Source organism: Lepus europaeus, chromosome 18 (genome assembly GCF_033115175.1).
Source record: "Lepus europaeus isolate LE1 chromosome 18, mLepTim1.pri, whole genome shotgun sequence".
Classification (NCBI taxonomy): Eukaryota; Metazoa; Chordata; class Mammalia; order Lagomorpha; family Leporidae; genus Lepus; species Lepus europaeus.
In genome coordinates, this window is record NC_084844.1 from 24,448,671 (window position 1) to 24,469,499 (window position 20,829).

The 20,829-nt window shown below is 41.9% G+C and overlaps 1 protein-coding gene across 1 annotated transcript in view; it reads right to left on the bottom strand.

Moving 5' to 3' along the window:
* The window catches only part of SKAP1 (src kinase associated phosphoprotein 1), a 269,723-nt gene that overhangs the window by 205,250 nt on the left and 43,644 nt on the right, over nt 1-20,829 (bottom strand). The window contains exon 4 of the mRNA XM_062175070.1: nt 10,715-10,816. Coding sequence (XP_062031054.1) covers nt 10,715-10,816 — 102 coding nt within the window. The remainder of the gene's footprint in view (nt 1-10,714; nt 10,817-20,829) is intronic.

Below are 20,829 nucleotides of genomic sequence, written 5' to 3' on the forward strand. Positions count from 1 at the left end.
ATCCATTGCTGCAAGGCAGAGGGTTACTCTGAAAGGTCTCCAGGAAAAGGAGCCATTGTGCACTACCTGTAGGCGTTTATTCCCCCAGGCAGTACCCAGGGCTCGCTGGCTCCCTGGCTCACCGCCTCAGTCTGCCTTCAGCAATCTGCTCCTTGCTAGAACCTCATGAGCATCTGAAATGTGGCCACCGTAGAAGGAATGCTACAACACTAACCTGCAAAACTGGCCAAATTCATGATTTAGGAAATAAAGGAGATCTGATTAAACTGCTAGGAATACTAACCACATCCCCTTATAACTGATAAAAAATTACCTGCTAATTTGAATTCAAATGCATGTCTAAGCGCTCCCTTCTTTATCTATTTACAAACATAAAACCCTCACACTTATGGCTTTATTTGTCCTCCCACTAAACTGCCTAATAAGAATATACTGAAATGATGACTGTAACAAGGCAATTTCTTTGAGGTTTAAAGGCATTAGTAAAATAAAGAATAGGACTTTCTCAAGTCTGAATGTGTGTGTACATATATATAATAATTAAGTAATATTTAATTCATTTCCTATGCTCACATGTTGAAACAGACTTAGCCTTCCTGGTCGCACCAACAAAACAAAAACAAATCCAGAAAAGTCCTGAAGTAGTATTTTCTTTCACCACAAGAGGGGGCTAGAGAATTCTGATCTCTTCCAAGGTCTATAAAACCCTCTTAAGTGCTAGTTTATAGACGTTCAATTACAACAGGCCATAATACATTAAGGCATTAAAACACACATATATCCCCACATATGCCAAGGCAAGTGCTGCACTGGCGTGCCCAACAGATGATTGCCAACACCAGTGTCAAATATATACTCGGGCCTCTTCCCATGGCTTGTAGGGGAGGTGACTCTTTGGGACTCCCCCTCCCCAAAAGGCTTAGGGGATCCCCTTGGAATGGAAAATATCAAGGAGTGTGATAAAATACCCGAGGACTGGAGAGCATGGCAGGGCAGAGTGAGGTAAGGATTAAGTGAACTGAAATTTATGTAGTTTGGAAAAGTGAGGACTCTGGGGATGAATGTTCAGTTTTAATACATGCTAAAGGTAACACTATAAATGAATTAGGGGAATTATTCAGTCTCACAAGATGGTATAGGAAAGAGCAATGGCCTGAAACCAAGGAAGGGAAAGTTTAGGTTGGACATGAAGAATAAATTAGTAATAACAGTTGGGCGGGGAAGATGTCCTACAGAGGAAGGCTCCAAAGCATAATCGCTGCGTTTGATAACTCATTAAATGAGATATTAGTGAGAGTGATGTGAATTCATTAGAAGGGCTAGATTAGATAACTCAAGTAATTTTTTCCTAAGCTCTGACAGTCTCTAGGTCTAACTATGTTCTTGGTCATTCACAAATGTCTTTCAATGACGATAATGATCCTTTGTAAAGAGGAGCGCTCATGATCCCAGTTAACCCTATGTTCTGCTGGCTGAAGTAAAATCCACAGGTTTATTATGAAATAACGTAATTCTAGAATTAGTTATGACACAATGGTGTCTACTTTTCAGACCATTCCATGAAAATGTGTGATAACACTGAAGCTATATTCTGTATTTATCCCCAGGGTCTTCACTTTTCCAAACTACATAAATTTCAGTTCACTTATAAAAATGGGTCTTCAGGTTGGATGAGGCTTCTACAGGTGAAGTTTCCATTCAGGTACAATTCCTCCATAAGTTCACCCATAACTTACAAGCCAGAAAATCCATTCTGTATAATCTTTCTTTCCTGCTAGACTAGTGGATCCAAGAGCTCAACATGAAAAAGGCTGTCCTTAAGTAAACCTGTGTATATATTTGGCCTGGAAGAGTTATTTCATGCTTAAACAAAGTTCTTTCAAATCCAGCTGAATATCAGACCTTGAGGTAAAAATGTCCAATAACCTTGGTGTTTGAAGAACTCAGTGCGGTGGTTAAAATCATACCTACGAGTCCAGAACTCTAGGCTGCCTTAAGTAAGGGAGCGACCGTAGTGTGGTTCAGTATTCATCCACAAGGCAGGTGCTGCGTTTAATTCTGATCCATTTACAGAATCTAAGAACCAGGTAATTAAGCATGGTGTGTAAGATTTTCTAATTAACAGCGTGCAGGATACAGAACCCCTCCATCTCTGACTGATTTACATAGCAATCAGAAGTGAGCCTGCATGTGTGTGTGCATGTGTGTATAAGCACGTGTGTGCAACGTTAGCAACCAAAGCACTACAGATCTTTTTGCCACCACTGAACTGCACAGACATCTTCAATAATCACATCACATTGCCATTAACCTCGCTGACTAGTTTAGAATTTGGAAACAAAGACTATTCAAATTATTACGAAAAAGCTTCACTTCGTCTGCCAAGCCACTCATTCAAAAATCAACTGTTTCCACTTAAAAACAGCCACTCTCATTCCAACAAGAATTACAGTGGAAGCTCAATAAATGTTTGACCTTTCAAAGAATGGACTTTCACTTACGCTTCCAGTCTGGAAAACACTTTCAAAACCACATTGGCTAGAACCCAGGTTTAGTATTATTTTAACATTTTTTTCTGAACTACTGCAAATCCAACCCACTGCTCTTCTCTGCCAACTCTGGCCCCAGTCATCAGTACTCAGTCATATACGGTGTTCTTTGTGGTGAGGTCTAAATCTTCTCTTTTCAACTGCATTATTTTCTTGCTAAGCAAAAGAGTCACATCTTATTCCTCTTTTGCATCATCTACACAGCCTCGGAACTCATGATTGAATAAGTTCGTTCCTTATAGGTATTCAATAACTAACTCTTCATTTGCAGTATATTAAAATCTATAACATGGACAAGAAAGCCAAAAAATGTAACTGATTACTTCTAGATCAAATCAATTAAGGAACTTATTGTATTTTATTCATAACTATAACTGTTCGAGTTTATGGAGTCTTCTGAAATTCTTTAACATGCACTGTACCCAACTTATCCTGGGAAATGGATAAGAACACAGGTAGGCAAGAGAGATGCACTTAACTGAAGCTTGTGAGAAATGTTTTAAGAGTCAGGATCAGGCTGAGATCACGCAGGGGAGAGGAGGGACAGAGTGTGAACTGGGAGAGGCCACTCCCAAAGACGTCGTGTTGAGTGTGTCATCGGCCCTGTCTCTTGTTAGCCACAGGACAGAGATATTTAGCCTCCTCATTATTTTAAAAAATTTATTTTACTTATTTGAAAAGGAGAGAGGGGGAGACAGGGAACAAGAGGGAGCGCTCGCTTCCTTCTGCTGGTTCACTGACCAAATAACCCCATTGTCTGGGGCTGGGTCAGGCCAAAGCTGAGTCAGGAACTCCATCCGGGTCTGCCTTGTGAGTGGCAGCAACCCAGCCATTTGAGTCATCACTGCTGCCTCCCAGGGCGTGCGCTACAGAGGCTGAGACTGGGAGTGGATCTGGGCTGGAACCAGGTGCTCTAAGGGATGTGGATGTTCCGAGCAGCATGCAAGCCGCCCAGCCAAACACCTGCCCCATGTAGCATCTCTGAAATTCTGTTTCCTCTTGGGTATCACAGAGAGTAGATTAGGTGATTGCCAAGTCTCTTTTAGTTCTAAAGCTTCATGATTTTAGGTATAAACTTGGGTTAAATTTGCAAGAAACATTATGGAAAACATGCCACAAGCAACACATGAGAGAGCACCTCACTGAGCACTGGACGGAAGGATGGAGCTAGCTCACACACACACCCACAGCCAAATGTGCTGGGCTGAGGAATGAAAAATGGGTTGTTCATACACAGATAATTGTTATTGTTTTTTAATTCTTCACAAAACATGTATAATCCTTGGTAATCATTTGTTTAAGTTATATAAATTACTGTCAACTTTGAAACCCAGTCTGTCATCTTCCTCTCTGATTTATACCAGACTATATAAACGACATGATGTCTTAGATCTAATAAGACATTTATCTTCATGAAGGAGGCCACTGCGGCCCTGGGTGACAGTTTACTTACCCTTATCACAGTTAACTCAACAACATGTAGTTCTTAATTTCTCCTGATGACCTGAAACGTGATGGACTCACCTGAAGCTCCCAAAATTTGTTCAGAAATCCACCCTGCTCATCTCAATGTGTGTTTTATTGTGGAATTTGTTCTCCGGCTTTCCCCAAAACACAGACACGCAAATAGTTTTATGTTTCTCCACCATGTGCACCTCTGAACACACATACATAACTCCCATTAGTGTCGACAGGAGTCGTGTGCCTTTATTAAAGAAAAATATACCATTTACCTACCAGCAAAAATGCTGACAATTGTCTTATGAATAAAAAGAAAGTGAGATAAATGCTTGTTTGCATGTGCATAGGTGTGAATGTGTGTTTACTTACGGACCTTTCTGGAGAGAGACTGAGTCACTTTATCTTCATGTTATAGAAGCCAAAGAACTAAACACTCTAAAGACTTTATGTGATTTGTGAAAAATACATTCAGAGAAAGCAGGAGTGAGCAGGTAGCCGGGGGCTCTCCACTGCTAGACCACTGATTCTTCCACTGGTGCTGGGGTCCTGGGTAAAACTGGTACCAACAGCAACACATGTCTAACATTCCAAGGAAAGCTGCCCTAAAATATGCACCTCTCTTCCAAAGCTGTCAGCAGAATTCTACCTCAGATTTACCCTGATCTATGAAGTCATTTACCGCTAATCCCAGCACCATTAACTCACAACCGCAGTAAACACTGTGAGAGGCACAGAGCATTCGCGCTGTGAAACAATTTAATTAATACACGAAAAGCAGGCCTGCTCCCAAACTCACGACGACTGGGATCCCAAACTGACTGGTGAAGAAACAGCTTTTACACTTACTGAGTGTATTCTCTCGGGGTACTCTCAAAGCTCTAGACGACAAAACTAACTGCACAGTGGATGTGCTGGGGGTAAATAGCAACTCACTAAGAGCAAAGCTTTTTAAACCATTAGACCTCTTTTAAGTTCCAAATCATACGACCTTAAAAACAAAACATAAAAAAAAAAAAAGATGAATCTACAACTCCAGCTGGAGTCTCGGACACGATCCAATAAACAGATAATAAGAAAATCTGGGACAGAGAAGATTTGAGGAATACCGCTGACAAATATAAAAATAGTAAGAGTGCATTCAATAAATACTTCAGCAGTACAAGTAGCAAATAAGCACAGAGTGATCATTTCTAGGCCCCAGAGGAAATCTCAACAAAGTCCAAAGAATCAAAACAATATAGAGTATGTTCTTAGATGATAATGCAATAGAATTAGAAGTCAATAAGAAAAAAAATAAGTTAAAAAATTCTTAGAAACAGCAAAAGTAATGAAAATAAAAACACACACACTCAGAAAGATTCCTAAATAACACAGAGGTGAGATGGGATTTCATACAGGAAATGACAAAACACTTCAGATAGGATTATGAATTATGGCGAGAGCGGTACATATCAAGTTTTGTGGCATGCTATTAAAGTACTATTTAGAGGATACTTTTTAGCTCTGACTCTATTTCTTTTTAAAAATCAACATCACGTTCAGGGGAAAAAAGGGAACAAGAAGAATGAGGTGCGGCGTTAAGGGTAGCCTCAATGGAGGACGCCGCCCAGCTGAGCAGAGCTTCCAAAGGCAGCGGCTCTGGTCTCTTAGATATGTTGTCCCTGGCCATGGCACTTAATTTCTCTAAGCCTCATCTCTACCTGCAAAATGAGGCTGCCAGCACTTTGCTCTCCGAGCTGGTGTGAGAAGTAAATGAGATTAGCCACAGAAAACTCTCTTATCATCCCTTTCCACTCTCAGGTCCCAGGATTCTAATTCTGGCACAACGAAGCGTAGGACAAACTTGAGTTCTCGCCACCAAAATCTCATCAATAAGTTAAACCTTCATTTTCCTTTCACAGCACTAAAAGAATTCTGTTTAAAATACACTCAGATCTAATTAATGTCCTCTTGCCATTATTATAAAAATAAAAACCCACAATGATCAACAAAAGCAGATGTTATTATTCATAATCTTAAATCTAAAATCAACCTGTATTTCAGAACTAAAATGAAAGCAATGTCCAAAAACTGTTAAAAATAACAATCTGAAAAACTAATTCTCCTTATTTCTAGAATATTCTGTGTGTTTTTGAGTTTATCTTTCAGAAGAGGTAGGAAGTAGAAAATAGCCACTACTGGTATTTAATAGGTTTGTAATTTCTTTTAAATCAGCAGGTATATAATAAGATTGTCAACCCTCAGCCCTTCAGTTATTCATTATTGTTATTCCCCAAAGTCAGTTACAGGCCCTCACTTTTCCAATTCTGTTCCACATTTCGCTAGAGAATCAGAACCTTCCCAACCTTTGACATCCTGATGTAAAAAATTAGCTTTAAATACATTCCCCCTTCTTTCCAATGTCCATTCACCCCCTTTCTTTAACAGAATGCAATGTAATCCATTCTAAAATAGTTGTATTTTTTCTCTTTCTTCCAGAAGGAGTCACTATACTCTGTTTATTGCACAATCACTTTCCCCAACCCATCTTTTACGAAGAGTACGTAGACAGGAGTTATTCATTATACGAATGAAACAAGTTTAGAGATGCATTAAAATCCAGTGTCTAGTTTGGACACTGAAAACAATCAGATCTGGAGCTTCACAGCTGTCTGGCTTTTGTACAGTTAATGTGCTCAGCTTTCCCTTCTGCTTTTCTTCCCCTGCAATACAGCAGAAGCTGCAGTTTTAGCTTAGAAATCTAAGCATTGGTCCTCATTAGCAAGTGTGCATTCCCCCCCATGGAGCTGTGCATTTCCAGGTATTTCTCCCAAGGCTCCAGCCTGCCTTGGAACATGAGGTTTACCAAGGGAAAGGAGAAGGAATTGTGATGAGGTAGTAGCCTGCTCTCGTTTTCATGCATGGGTTAGCCTGTAACCTTGGTTTTCATTTTCTGCTGTGCACCTGGTCAGGTTTCTATATTTTTCCAAGTCTCTTTGTAGTTTTCACAAAAGCTTGACCCAAACAAGAAATGCACCATGGTTACAGTTTCTCATTCCTGAGGTTATGGGTGGATGGGTCTAACCTCGTGTCCTTTAATAACTAAGTGAAAGACACCGCTCCAGTGGGGAGTGGAGGACAACACAACTGAAATATTTTAATATTTTCTAATAAAACTTCCAAATGCCTGAAGAAACGGTCACTGCATAGAGAGTTAAAGGACAGTGTCTTTCCTCCCTAGAGAACAGCCTTAGCTTTTTCACCAAAAAAAAAAAAAAAAAAAAAAAAAAAAAAGACACTGACTTTGCACTTGATCATTTTCCAGCTTATTAACAGGGAGCTTCCCAGGGAGAGGGTCAGTTCCACGAGGGCAGGGCTGTGCCTGCTTTTTCTCTGCATATCTCACTTACAGCCTGCACATGGGGACTTGGAATCTCTATGGAAGTATTTGTTAACATAATGCTATGTGGCATATCCCTCAAGTCTCTCTGATGGTGAAGTCTAATTAAACAGGATATAAATAAAGTCTGCACAAAATTTTAGCACCTTTATAGCCCTCTCTTCGATTTCACAGGAAATTTATACATCCTTAAACTTCAAGGGAGGGAAACAAACATTTATAGTGCCTGTTATACATCAGCCACTCAGGAAACTCATATTTAAACATTATTACATCACCTTACAATCGAGCTTCTAACACATAACTGGATCTAATCCTACCTCTACCATTGACTGTAGCACTTGGGGAATTCTTTTAACTTTTGTACATAGGACTAAAACAAAAAAATCTACTAAGTAAGAGTTTAATATTACTAATACAATTAACTTTTTTTTTTTTTTTTTGACAGGCAGAGTGGACAGTGAGAGAGAGAGACAGAGAGAAAGGTCTTCCTTTTCTGTTGGTTCACTCCCCAGTGGCCGCTGCGGCTGGCGCACTGCGGCCTGCGCACCGCGCTGATCCAAAGCCAGGAGCCAGGTGCTTTTCCTGGTCTCCCATGGGGTGCAGGGCCCAAGCACTTGGGCCATCCTCCACTGCACTCCCGGGCCACAGCAGAGAGCTGGCCTGGTAGAGGGGCAACCGGGACAGAATCCGGTGCCCCGACCGGGACTAGAACCTGTTGTGCTGGCGCCACAGGCAGAGGATTAGCCTGTTGAGCCATGGCGCCGGCCCACAATTAACTCTTAAAACTGTTATCCAGTATAGAATTCTCCAGATGCTAGATTTATCTTTTTAACACCTTAAAAATTTTCAACTGTTTTAACGTATATCTTTTTAACATGCTATTGTATCTGCATAGTCTTTGCCGAAATGGAAGGAATATGAGTCCGTTTCCTTTGATGACTCACATGAAGGAGAGTGGTGAGGACAGTAGGGTGGTTAAGAAAAGAGGTTCTGGGGCCAGAGCTGTGGCGTAGCAGGTAAAGCCACCACCTGCAGTGCTGGCATCCCATATGGGTGCCAGTTCTACTTCCAGCAGCTCCACTTTTGATCCAGCTCTCTGCTATGGCCTAGGAAAGCAGTAGAAGATGGCCCAAATGCTTGGGCCCCTGCACCCACATGGGAGAACTAGAAGAAGCTCCTGGTTCCTGGCTTCAGATCGGCAGAGCTCCACCACTGCCTCCATTTAGGGAGTGAACCAGTGGATGGAAGAACTCTCTCTCCCTCTGCTTCTCTGTAACTCTGCCTCTTAAAAAAAAAAAAAAAAGGACAGAGGTTCTGGAACGAAGCTGCAAAGGTGTTAAGTGCTGGCATTGCCACCTCCTAGCGATGTGACCTCTGGTACCAACCCTCCTGGGGGCTATAAAATGAGGACAACCCTACTACCTACCTCTGAGGATTAAATGATAATCTATGCAAAGTGCTGAGAACACAGTGAGTGCTCAATAAATGCTAGCTTTGAAAAGGTTTAACTTACTGAGATGCTGAGCTCTTAGGGGAAGAGTGTGAACCATTTCTCTCTACAACACAAATGGCCCCAGGCTGCTATATATTTTTTGAATCCCTACACAAGTTTTATTTATAGATTTTGTTTTATTGGCAATCTAACTCTTTTCCAGCTTCTTACCTCCATGTTTTTTGTTCATCGATGCCTTTACAACAACCTTTCTTCCATCTGTGGGTTTACCTTACTGTGAGCTGGCAAACCAAAATACGATAGTGGTTGGAAAGCTGTGAGAGGAGGTCTCCCCAGTGAAGGCATCAGGGGCTCTCCCAGGAACGAGGTACAGAAATGTTAAGTCAGGTTTGGTAACATTTTTGTCCACTTGGAGATCTTTGGGGCTTATTCATGGTGCTCTCAGTTGCATTTGGGTAAGTGGGAAATACCAAATAAGTGACCTATGGATTAATGAGGCACCATTGTTCTAATTCTGCCAAGCATTAGATTAATCAAAAACAAATGAAAACTCGGTTTCTTCATGTTTTGCACTGTTAATTTTCTACAATGATTAATCAGCTACCAGTGTAATTATTAAGCTTTAATCTGAACAATGTTTTTAGTGTAATACCTGCACCTACATACGGATCTTACATTAAAGCCTCAAATTTTAAAGCACTGGAATTACTAACTGGCTAGTACACAAAGCTCAAGTGAAACAAAACCTTTCTGTGTGATTCAACTCATGGTTCTGATGTGGAGGTTACTGATTCAATAAAATGGAGACGATACTGACCATCAAAAGGGCTAACGAAAAGAATTAACAGAGAAAATAAGAACAGAGGGGAAAATAGGGATTATGAACTCTTGAAATTTGGAAGAAAAAGAAATGGAAAGAGGAAGAGTAATAAAGAGAAATAAGGGATAATTTATCACGTTATTCCCAGTCCCTAAGTGAATCGTATGTTTCAATGTCCAGCTTAGTAGCACTTTCTTCCCCAACTGGAAAGGCACAACAGAGACTCTGATAAGAAAAGCGTGTGTGTCGGTGATGATCAAGCCTTCTGCTTGAGTGACCAGATGCCGGGAGAGGCACAGTAACCACCCACCCTGGGGAAATCCGAGCTCGAGCCAGACGCTGGCAACCACCAGGCCAAAGTCTTTGTATTCATGTATCTTATCTTAGAAGTTACTGTATAGTTTGCATTCTGTTCTATTACATGCCACTGCATTTTTAATATAAAAATACTATTCATAACCACTTAGCTATTTAACTCCTCTCCTTCCCAAATCTTCAAGTAACACTAATGCTCCAGGAAGATCTGCACTGTGGTTCTTGTGGCTTCCGCTTCCCCTTGAACAACACTAATATAGCCACGGGTATGTCAGAGGCACAGGTGAAATGCTGTCTCATTATGATATGATGAGCTTAAGGATCTCCAATGATCCACAATAAATTAATAATCCAATAATCATTAAATGAAAGCTCCAATTCTCATGCTATTTAGTGAAGCTAATAAATCCAAAAGGATAGAGCCTATACCCCACGATCTTAAAATGCCCTCGTAGCTTTTGAGCTACTGTTTTTGTAAAAAGATCAATAATGATGCTTTCGTGCTGCAAGATGGAACTAGTGTTTCCCTAAATACATGAACTTCAGAAATATTGAATTACCCAGAAGGATCGGTACCACAACGAAATGAACAGTTTGTTCTTTGCAAGCCAGTAATTACCAGTGCAGAGAACCCACTGAAGGCTGCTAGACACAAAATGACCGAAGACAAAGAAGTCAGGACGAGAGGCAACAAAATAGAGTTGTCACCCCAGATCCAGGACTGGGGTACTCACCCTCATCCCGATAGTCTGACAAAAAGGGCGCATCTGCCGGGAATGATGCACCACGGGATCCACTCTGGTTATCATCAGAGCTATCCTGTGCAAGGTCTCCTCCTGAGAGACAGAAAGGAAAGCAGGGTCATCCTCTGGGCATTTTAAGAAAGGCACACACACACAAACCCACAAACTCTCACACACACGCATGCACACACCTGAAAACACACACATACATACAAGGATGTCTTTTACCTGATGAACATGGCCAACACCCATTACTGTGTGAGAAACAGATGAGTAAGTTCAGGAACCAACTTAACTGGATGGGGACTTTTCCACTCAAATAACTCCCCACTAGAACTTGGGCACTGTGGCTTGGAGCAGGAAGACCTCTTGCTACCAGAGGGAAATGTCCCCCTTACACTCGCCATGACAACAGAGTTACGTGAATTTGTGTTCATCTATACTGCATCTCCATGAATGACAACCTCCACCCTGAGTGCCTGCTTATAGCTCCCAATGAAACAGAAGGAATGACACAAAGGGTTAACCTCCTATACACAAGCGAATGTAGCAAGGTCAATATTCTTTCCTCCTCTGAAAAATAAGAGAAGTTAAAAATAGAGGGAGAACCTCAACTGGGCTGGCTTCTATTCCTATTTAAATCATGACTTGTTTTGCAACACTAATAAAGTTCTCTCTTTGTAATTCTGGTTTACAGCCCAGGCAACCAACCTCTTAGGAATTCTAAAAGCCCTAAGAAGGTAATATTTGTTCTGTAAAATGACTTTGATAAAAGGTAATGTATACACAATACTGAATTATGCAATTAAAACAATGCTAATCCCTTTTGGGTGTTTTCAACCTACATTGGATTGTATTTTGTAGAAGTGGCCAATGCTATTATGATACGTTAAAAGGTTCAGAAGGAAGATGTTAGCTCATTCGGAGCGGAAGAAAAGGCTCTGCATGGCAAATGGCTTTCCTTAAAATCCCCCAAACAGAGGTACAGTCTGCTGATAAACGGACACCAACAGCTGCTTAGTTCATTTCACAAGCATGAAAAGGAGATTTTCAACTGAATTTAATATTATCTCAAATACTAATTTCCAAAGGAAATCACCAGTGCTAATCTCAGTCAACACTGTAGAGTTTTGGCCCTGGATTTCAACTAGGGAGCAGTGAAACCAAACAGCCTACATAGAATCTGTATTGCCACACTTTAAAGGTTTATTTCCTACAATTAAGCCGGAAGGATGGGAGGGATATAAAATGAGAAAGAGAGAATGGCCGGGGCCTTCTCTTCCTGCACAGACGCTCAGATCTGGAGTCTTCTTCGAAAGCTCCATGGTCCATGTGCATTTCTGAGCTGAACACCTGCAGACGTGGAACTTTAGAAATAGACCAGGCAGCTTATTGTGGAAAAGAAGAGCAAAAATTTTAAACACCCCATGCAACAGTTGCTGGAGAAAACCAGAAAAAAATGTTCTCCTTTATGAGTTTACTGATCAGGATGCAAAGCTTAATAGTCGTGTTTAAAGCATCACTGTGTAATTACCATCACAACCAGAAAATTTCTCAAATACTGGACGGAGGGTTAGAATGTTCATATTGTACAACACCACAAATGCGCAAAAATCTTATTGTGAGTAGGCCGGCGCCGTGCCTTAACAGGCTAATCCTCTGCCTTGCGGCGCCGGCACACCAGGTTCTAGTCCCGGTTGGGGCACGGGATTCTGTCCTGGTTGCCCCTCTTCCAGGCCAGCTCTCTGCTATGGCCCGGGAAGGCAGTGGAGGATGGCCCAAGTGCTTGGGCCCTGCACCCGCATGGGAGACCAGGAGAAGCACCTGGCTCCTGCCTTCGGATCAGCACGATGCGCCGGCCGCAGCGGCCATTGGAGGGTGAATCAACGGCAAAAGGAAGACCTTTCTCTCCGTCTCTCTCTCTCTCACTATCCACTCTGCCTGTCCAAAAAAAAAAAAAAAAAATCTTATTGTGAGCTAAACAGATCACCTGACTGGTAACCTGAAAGTGACCTACAAGGCTAGAAGGACTTTTTGAGTCACATCAAAACCCTTAAAAAAGAGGGGGTTGTAGTTGAGGGTGCCAAGCCAAAGTGCACATTTGCAGAATGTACTGAACATCATTTATCAGCTGTCATTCTGGACACAAAGTCTTCCACTTGCTTCAGAGAGCTGACAGATCTACCATCAAAGAAAAGAACCCACTCTTACACATGCCAGTAGCATTGTGAGCTTTTAAAAAATACGCAGACCAGGAAGGGCTTTTGTTGTGTTGTTTTTGGTGAATTTCTTTTTATTTTGGAAGAATTTTAGATGTATATTAAGTGTCGTAAAGACAGAACAGAAGGCTCCTATATACCCTCCACCCTATTCCCTACTGATAACTTCCTCCATCACCATGGTACATCTGCCACAACCAAGAAATTAACACTTGTACACCATGATGAACTCAACTAGACTATATTTGGATTTCACCACTTTTCCCATTTTTGTTGTTGTTCCAAAATGCAATCCAGGATATCTCATTGCATTTACAGCTTCTGTTTGCAAAGTCTCCCCCAAAACAGTGCCTGGATTCAGCGCTTGCTTTACTAACTTGAAATGGAAAAGCCATTTCCATGTGATTCCTATGACTTCTGAGTACAGCTACCTAAGATGGGCTCCAGCCATCCCCGTGCCAAACACGAGCCTGTACCTCTGTAGAATTTGCTGTAACCAAGGTCTACAACTCAGTGTGGCAGAACAGGGCCTGGGTGAATACTACAAATGGTTGTCATGGGGAAAACACTTAAAAATACGCTTCAACTCAAGCACGATTAGCTCCTGATGATGGAGATGTTGTTATAAGCATTTTTATGACATATCAAGTGGCCCAACTCCCTTGAGCACACACCGATACTAGCCTATAACACTACATAAATAGACACTCCCGTGTAATTAGAATGATTACAACTACTCAAGATGCATGGGTGACAAGTTTTATAGAAGAACCAGCAATTACTGTGGTCATTTTGGATTTAAGTTTAGAACATCATTTTTCCTTAAAACATAACTGCATGTGTTCTCTGGATTCATCTGTAGCTCTGACAATCACAGGTCCAAGTGGCCACGACTGCAGCCCAGTGGGATCAGACATAAATGATCACAAGCTATAGTGACAGGCATTTCCACTCAGCAGCTCCACAATTAGGGCTTAGAACTCTGTCCGCTCAGAGTGGCTCTCTCACGAGCAAGACCCCTTGCCACTGGAGACACACTTTCCCGCTGCAACCTGCTTGGAATCAATACATTTCTATACAGATATATATTCTAACACACCATATCTCCATTAATCACATCTGCTCCCCTCAGTCCTTTCTCTTTGTATTTCTAAACAAGATCTGGGGGAACTATATCAAGGGTTCACCTGCTATTAGCTGGTAATTTGCTCTTCCATCCTAAATGTCATAAGAGCTGGATGCTAGATACATTCCTTAGTGTATTTGGTGGCAGGTTCTCCTCCAAAGCATCGTGCTGAGGGGCCCATAAGCAGGATGATTTCTCTATTGTTCTTTTCTCAGAGTCAAACTCAATTTCATTCACGCTCCATAGAGTGATAAGTTGGGGATTTCTGAGGGTTGGAACAGAAAGATAAAGCAGCTTTGTGTCAGGTGTGAGGTAATTATTTGCCAGGGTTTCTGTGCTGTTTGTTTTTATTCCCTGCGTTTTCATTAACAGTTAATGAGTTTCCCCCTTAATTCTGAAACAATAGCTTGGCCACTAGAAGTTGGCTTTTTCCACCACAAACTCAACCAGCTGTTGCTGCTCCATAAACTTTATGGATACGTGAATTAAACTGCTCAAAACTTACATTTACTAATTCAATTCCAAATAAAATGGGGGAAAAAATGAACCATGATGATGAGCCCTTTGTAACTATCTGACTCAGAGCGAACTCGCACAGACCTAAACTCCCAGGCACTGTGTAGGGACAAAAACGGACCCCAATTACAGTTTCACCCATGAAATGAAAAACGACAAAATAGTTGAAGCATTAAAAAAATTACAAATACGATCAAACAAATAACAAGTAAAACATATCAATATGAAGGGACTTCAAAATGTTCATTGAAAAATGGAGTGAAGGGGCCGACACAAAGGCATAGTAGGTTAAGCCTCTGCCTACAGTGACAGCATCCTATTTGGGTGCTGCTTTGTGTCCCAGCTGCTCCTCTTCCGATCCAGCTCTCTGCTTATGGCCTGGGAAAGCAGTAGAAAATGATCCAAGTGCTTGGGCCCCTGCACCTGCATGGGAGACCCAGAAGAAGCTCCTAGCTTCGGATCAGCCCAGCTCTGGCCATTGTAGCCATTTAGGGAGTGAACCAGCAGATGGAAGAGCTCTGTTCCCTCTCTCTGTCTATAACTCTCCCTCTTGAATAAACAATTTTTTTCTAAGAAATGGAGTTAAAAGCTAAGTTCATTTTGGTGCAAAAAATTTTTTTGAAGTTCATGCATGGTTTTTTCATAATACGCTTTTTCCATAAACTTTCTGAAGACCCTACATACATGTTTGTTCATTCAGTACATAAAGTCTCAGCATTTTTAATGTTACAGTTATGTTCTAATTAGTTGTGAGCTATATTCTAAAGACTATTCATATGCACTGCACCCAATTGTCTATGTGGTATGGTTAAAAACTTTCTAGACTTTGCCATTATTTCAGTGGGTATCTTTGGATAACATCCGAAAACTGAAACTAATGTAAAATCATGATTTGCTACTTTGTTTGATATTTAAGAACCAGGAGACACCCAGCTGCCTCTGTAATAAATCATCACTAGAATGCTATAAATAAAGGTCCTTGATCCAAATCCAACTACTTTTCATGCTTGATAGCATCAATATTGCCCAATTTTCACGGGCCAATATAAGAGTAATGTAGTTCCCAAAGCTGAACTTCAGCAATAATGGCAAAACTGCAGCTTATTACTCCTTATTATAACCATTCACCTAAGATACTGAATCTAACAGCAGTGAAAGGTGGTGAGTGCACACTGCCATATATGTGAAACGTTACTCCTGTGTAAATATATTCTAGAGCATGTTTGCAGCTCCACAGCCGAAGTCCTACCAATAGGTCCATTATAAATTACACACCATTTTGCACAGACTCATACATTAGAGAGTGTATGGTGTTTCCCACAGAATATCTTAGAGGCTTCACTGGTTTTTAAATATCCATTTGGATTTGCGTGGTTACTTCTTGTGATTAATCCATGTACGGTGAAGGTCTCAAATTCTTCTCTGTGCTATACAGACTGACTTCCGGACCATCTCTTCCCCAACTCTGCATCTATCCATAACTGTGTGTAAATATTCCTTTTTTCCCTCAAGGCCCTGGCAGTCAGGGTAAGTAACAGTGCTGAATGTCATTAAGTCTACAGAACAAATGATAGGCAGGTAAAGAAGGTTTCCATTTATCAATCTTTTAAAAAGTTGCTCCAACTAGATCTTGAATGCACAAGAAGTAAGTTGATCCTAAGGCAAAGTTTTTTAGCTTTGGGGCACTGCTTGCTAATTATATAATCATGTAACAACAGATTTCTTAAATACCTTTAGGGACATTTGAGGAGAGTGGCACAGTCTAAATGATCAGAAATGCAAATAAATGGATTGGACATTCATAATAAAAACACTACAACAACACATGTAAGTCCAACAGCCCAAAGAGTAGCATAGCATCGGTGGTGGGCTGGACAGAGAAATGCTGATGGGAGTCAACAGGAAAGTTTTATTTTCCCTTGCCTCTCTAGAAAATGATTCTTTGTGGTGCAGTTTTTCACTTTGACCAGTAGGGCGAGCTGCAGCGTGCAGCATCCTTCTAGTTCTTAAAGGAAAAAATAATAATAAAGGGAAAAAAGTGGCTAACATGTGAACCCTTCTGTTACTTCCCCTCACTTCCTTCCAGAAAATGCTGAATTTTTAACCCGTCTTAGATTCCACAGAAAGGCACAAATTCTAGATATTAACAAACTGGAGGCTGGCGGCAACAAATATAAACCAGATAATTGTCTATGTGACAACGCACACTTCATAAAGCAAACCACAGCCTGTCAGTGCTCATTCCGGCTTTACACTAACACATTCCATCCACCACTGTTATTGTTCAACTGCTACTAAAATGGAACCTGCTGAGTTGGATATTTTCAATAGTAATGAGATTTTGACAATTCAAAACATGCAAACCTTTGTAACTAATAGTATATGGATAAATATATTATAAAGCAAATGCACTGATCGTGTGTCAACCAGGCCATCAAAACCTGGACTCACTAGTTCACAGCACTGTTTTCTTAGGTCCACTCTGAGTCCGTAATTCTCATAAAGCTATTCGACTAATTTCCAGCTTGTGTTGACTCACAGGAGAAAGTCAGATATAATAATAATAATAATAATAATAATAATAATAATAATATTTAATAGCTTATTTTTGAGTGAAGGCTCTTCATGTATTATTTCAACTAATCCTCAGAACAATCTTGTGATATATTATTATGCCAAAGATGCAGGTGAAGATATTGAGACACAGAGACTAATTAAGTTACTCAAAATTGTATAAATGACTCAAACATGGCACAGCCAAGTATGGACTCCACCTTGTCTGATTACCAAGCTCTTGTTCTAATCCACTGAGCTGTGGAGTCTCCAAATCTGCATGCTTCATAATCACAATCGTTATTCAGAGGCAAAGCACGCTGAGTGACAGCCAACAGCTTCGATTTACGGTGGGTGCTGTTAGTGTTTCTTTACTTCAGTAAAGTAAATCTATAATCAAAAGTATAAATCATTATTATTAGTAGAGACAGTAGTCACATTAGATATGGAATTAACATACAAGGCCAAATGCGGCCAATGATTTGGTCAATAAGGAAGGAGTTAAATTCACAGTTCAAACTTACTACAGTAGTACTGTTGTCATGGAGTTTACAATATCACTTTGTTGGGCTGGTGCCGTGGCTCAATAGGCTAATCCTCTGCCTGTGGCGCCGGCACAACGGGTTCTAGTCCTGTTCGGGGTGCCGGATTCTATCCCGGTTGACCCTCTTCCAGTCCAGCTCTCTGCTGTGGCCCGGGAAGGTAGTGGAGGATGGCCCAAGTGCTTGGGCCCTGCACCCGCATGGGAGACCAGGAGGAAGCCCCTGGCTCCTGGCTTCAGATCAGTGTAGCTCCGGCCATGGTGGCCATCTGGGGGTGAACCAACGGAAGGAAGACCTTTCTCTTTGTCTCTCTCTCTCACTGTCTGTCAAATAAATTAAGAAAAAAATCACTTTGTGGCATGAATTTCGTGCTTGCAAAATGTACTACAATGACTTGGGGCTTAGTTAAATCAACACATCAAATTTTTTCTCAGTGTTTTCAGTTTGATTCTGTTGGGTCCTAGGTATGTTGACCCTGCTCCACAGAAAGTGAACCAACATGTTCCACCCTTAAATATAGCCTTCACTTGGCATGATTAAAGAATGCATTTCTGGGGCTGGCGCTACGGCCTAGTGGGTAAAGCTGCCACCTGCAGTGCCGGCATCCCACACGGGCACTAGTTAGTGTCCCAGATGCTCCACTTCTGATCCAGCTCTCTGCTATGGCCTGGGAAAACAGTAGAAGACGGCCCAAGTGCTTGGGCCCCTGCACCCATGTGGAAGACCTGGAAGAAGCTCCTGGCTCCTGGCCCTGGATCATCACAGCTCCACCCATTGCAGCCATTTGGGGAGTGAATCAGCAGATGGAAGACCTCTTTCTCTCTCTGCCTTTCAAACAAATAATTTTTAAAAATGCATTTCTTGGCTGGCACCGCGGCTCACTTGGCTAATCCTCTGCCTGTGGCCCTGGCACCCCGGGTTCTAGTCCTGGTTGGGGCACCAGGTTCTGTCCCAGTTGCTCCTCTTCCAGTCTAGCTCTCTGCTGTGGCCCGGGAAGGCAGTGGAGGATGGCCCAAGTGCTTGGGCCCTGCACCTGCATGGGAGACCAGGAAGAAGCCCCTGGCTCCTGGCTTCGGATCGGTGCAGCACGCTGACCATAGCAGCCATTTGGGGGGGTGAACCAACAGAAAGAAGACCTTTCTCTCTGTCACTCTCTCTCTCTCTCTCTCTCTCACTGTCTATAACTCTGCCTGTCCAAAAAAAAAAAGCATTTCTTTCTGGCACCACCATGCTTTCAGTCTCAGAGCAGGAAAATCCTTTGAAAAAGCCATAATACCACATAAATGTGGCAGTTTCAGTACTACTGGTTCACCTTCCTCTCTTCATACCTTTTCATTTCCTTTCACCCAAAAAAAAAAAAAAATTGTAGTAGACCTTAGCACCATGTCTTTTTTTTTTTTTAAATAAAATACTTTTTCCCCCAAGATTTATTTATTTGAATGGCAGAGTGACAGAGAAAGAGAGGGAGAGATGGAGAGAGGGATCTTCCATCTACTGGTTCACTCCCCAAATGAGCCAGGAGCTTCATCTAGTTCTCCCATGTGGGTACAGGGGTCCATGGACTTGGTCCATTTCTGCTGCTTTCCCAGGCTCATTAGCAAGGAACTGGATCAGAAGTGGAGCAGCCAGGACTCCACCTGGCACCCACGCAGGATGCCAGTGCTGCAAGTGGTGGTTTAACTGGTTACGCCAACAATGCAGGCCCCAGCACCCATTTCTAATCCTGAAGTACTCTAGGCTCTGTTATGACCCAACTGGTATACCAACATTCCTTAAGAAACTTGCTGAGAGAAATTATAAGGCTTGTTGGATCCTGAAATCATCTACCAAAGAAGAATGATATTTCCAAAATTCCGAGAAGTAAAATAAGACAATAGGGGGTTGGTGTTGTGGTATAGTCGTTTAAGCCACACCCACTCGGGAGCCTGGAAGAAGCTCGAGGCTCCTGGTTTCAACCTGGCCCAACCCTGGCCACTGCAGTCAGTTGGAGAGTGAACCACTGGATGGAAAATCTCTCTCTCTCTCTGCCTCTCTCTGTAACTCTACCTTCCAAATAAATCAATAAATCTTTAAAAAAAAATCAATACATGGTAAAGAGTAGACAGGATTATAGTAAGATTAGCAGGCCTGACAAAGGGAGCCTGTCTTTAGCGTACTGAAGACAGGCTGAGTTTTCTTTGTAGCATAGACCTCCAACAGCACCAAAGGCTGCAATGGCACAGGATGAGACTCAGCCGTCCCTGCCACATCCAACCCCAGAGATTCCCGTTCACAAATGTGACAACACGTATGGGACACTGTTATCGGCAGCAAAAACCTCTCTTTGTCCACAATTCAGTTCAACGTCTGGTGCTTTGGAACAAAAGTTTCACAAAGAGTATCTCATTTTTAAAATGTATTTTTCCTTATTTTCTTTCGGCATCACTAATACAAGTGTAGAAATCTTAATAGTAAGTGGTATCACTTTTAAGTTTAACAAAATATCTTTCAGGGCTGGAGTGGTGGCGCAGTGGGCTAGGCATCGCCTGCAATGCCAGCATCCCAGAGTGCCAATTAGAGCCCAGCTGTTCTGCTTCTGATCCAGCTGCCTCCTAAAGTGCCTGGGAGCGCAGTGGAGGATGGCCCGAGTGCTGAGCCCCTGCTACCCTTGTGGGAGACCTGGATAGAGTTGCCAGCCCCTAGTTTTGGCCTAGCTCAGCCCCAGCCTTTGCGGCCATTTGGGGAGTAAGCCAGTGAACAGAAGATCTGTCTTTATGTCTCTATCACTATCACTCTGCCTTTCAAATAATAAATTTTAAAAAAAAAGATAAGGAATAGATTTTTTAATAAAAGGGGAAAAAATCTTTCAGAGATGAATCACGATTCAGGATTGTCCAGAGTGGTCAGCATATGCTGTGTTCACATCAGCTGACAGGGACAGAGGCTTCGCAAGGTGGTTCTTTAATGCCTCAAAAGCGTCAGGAGCAACTGAGACCTCATTTGACACATCAGGTGAATCCCCCGGCAGTGCTCTTCCTGCTAGTGATACCTCAGCCACTGTGATGGACAGGCTCTGGGAGAACTAAGTGTTGATGAGAAATATAATGAAAACTGCATACTTCCTGATAGGAGTGGGTATGCCTACCGCGTTAGTCAGCCTCCAGACACCAA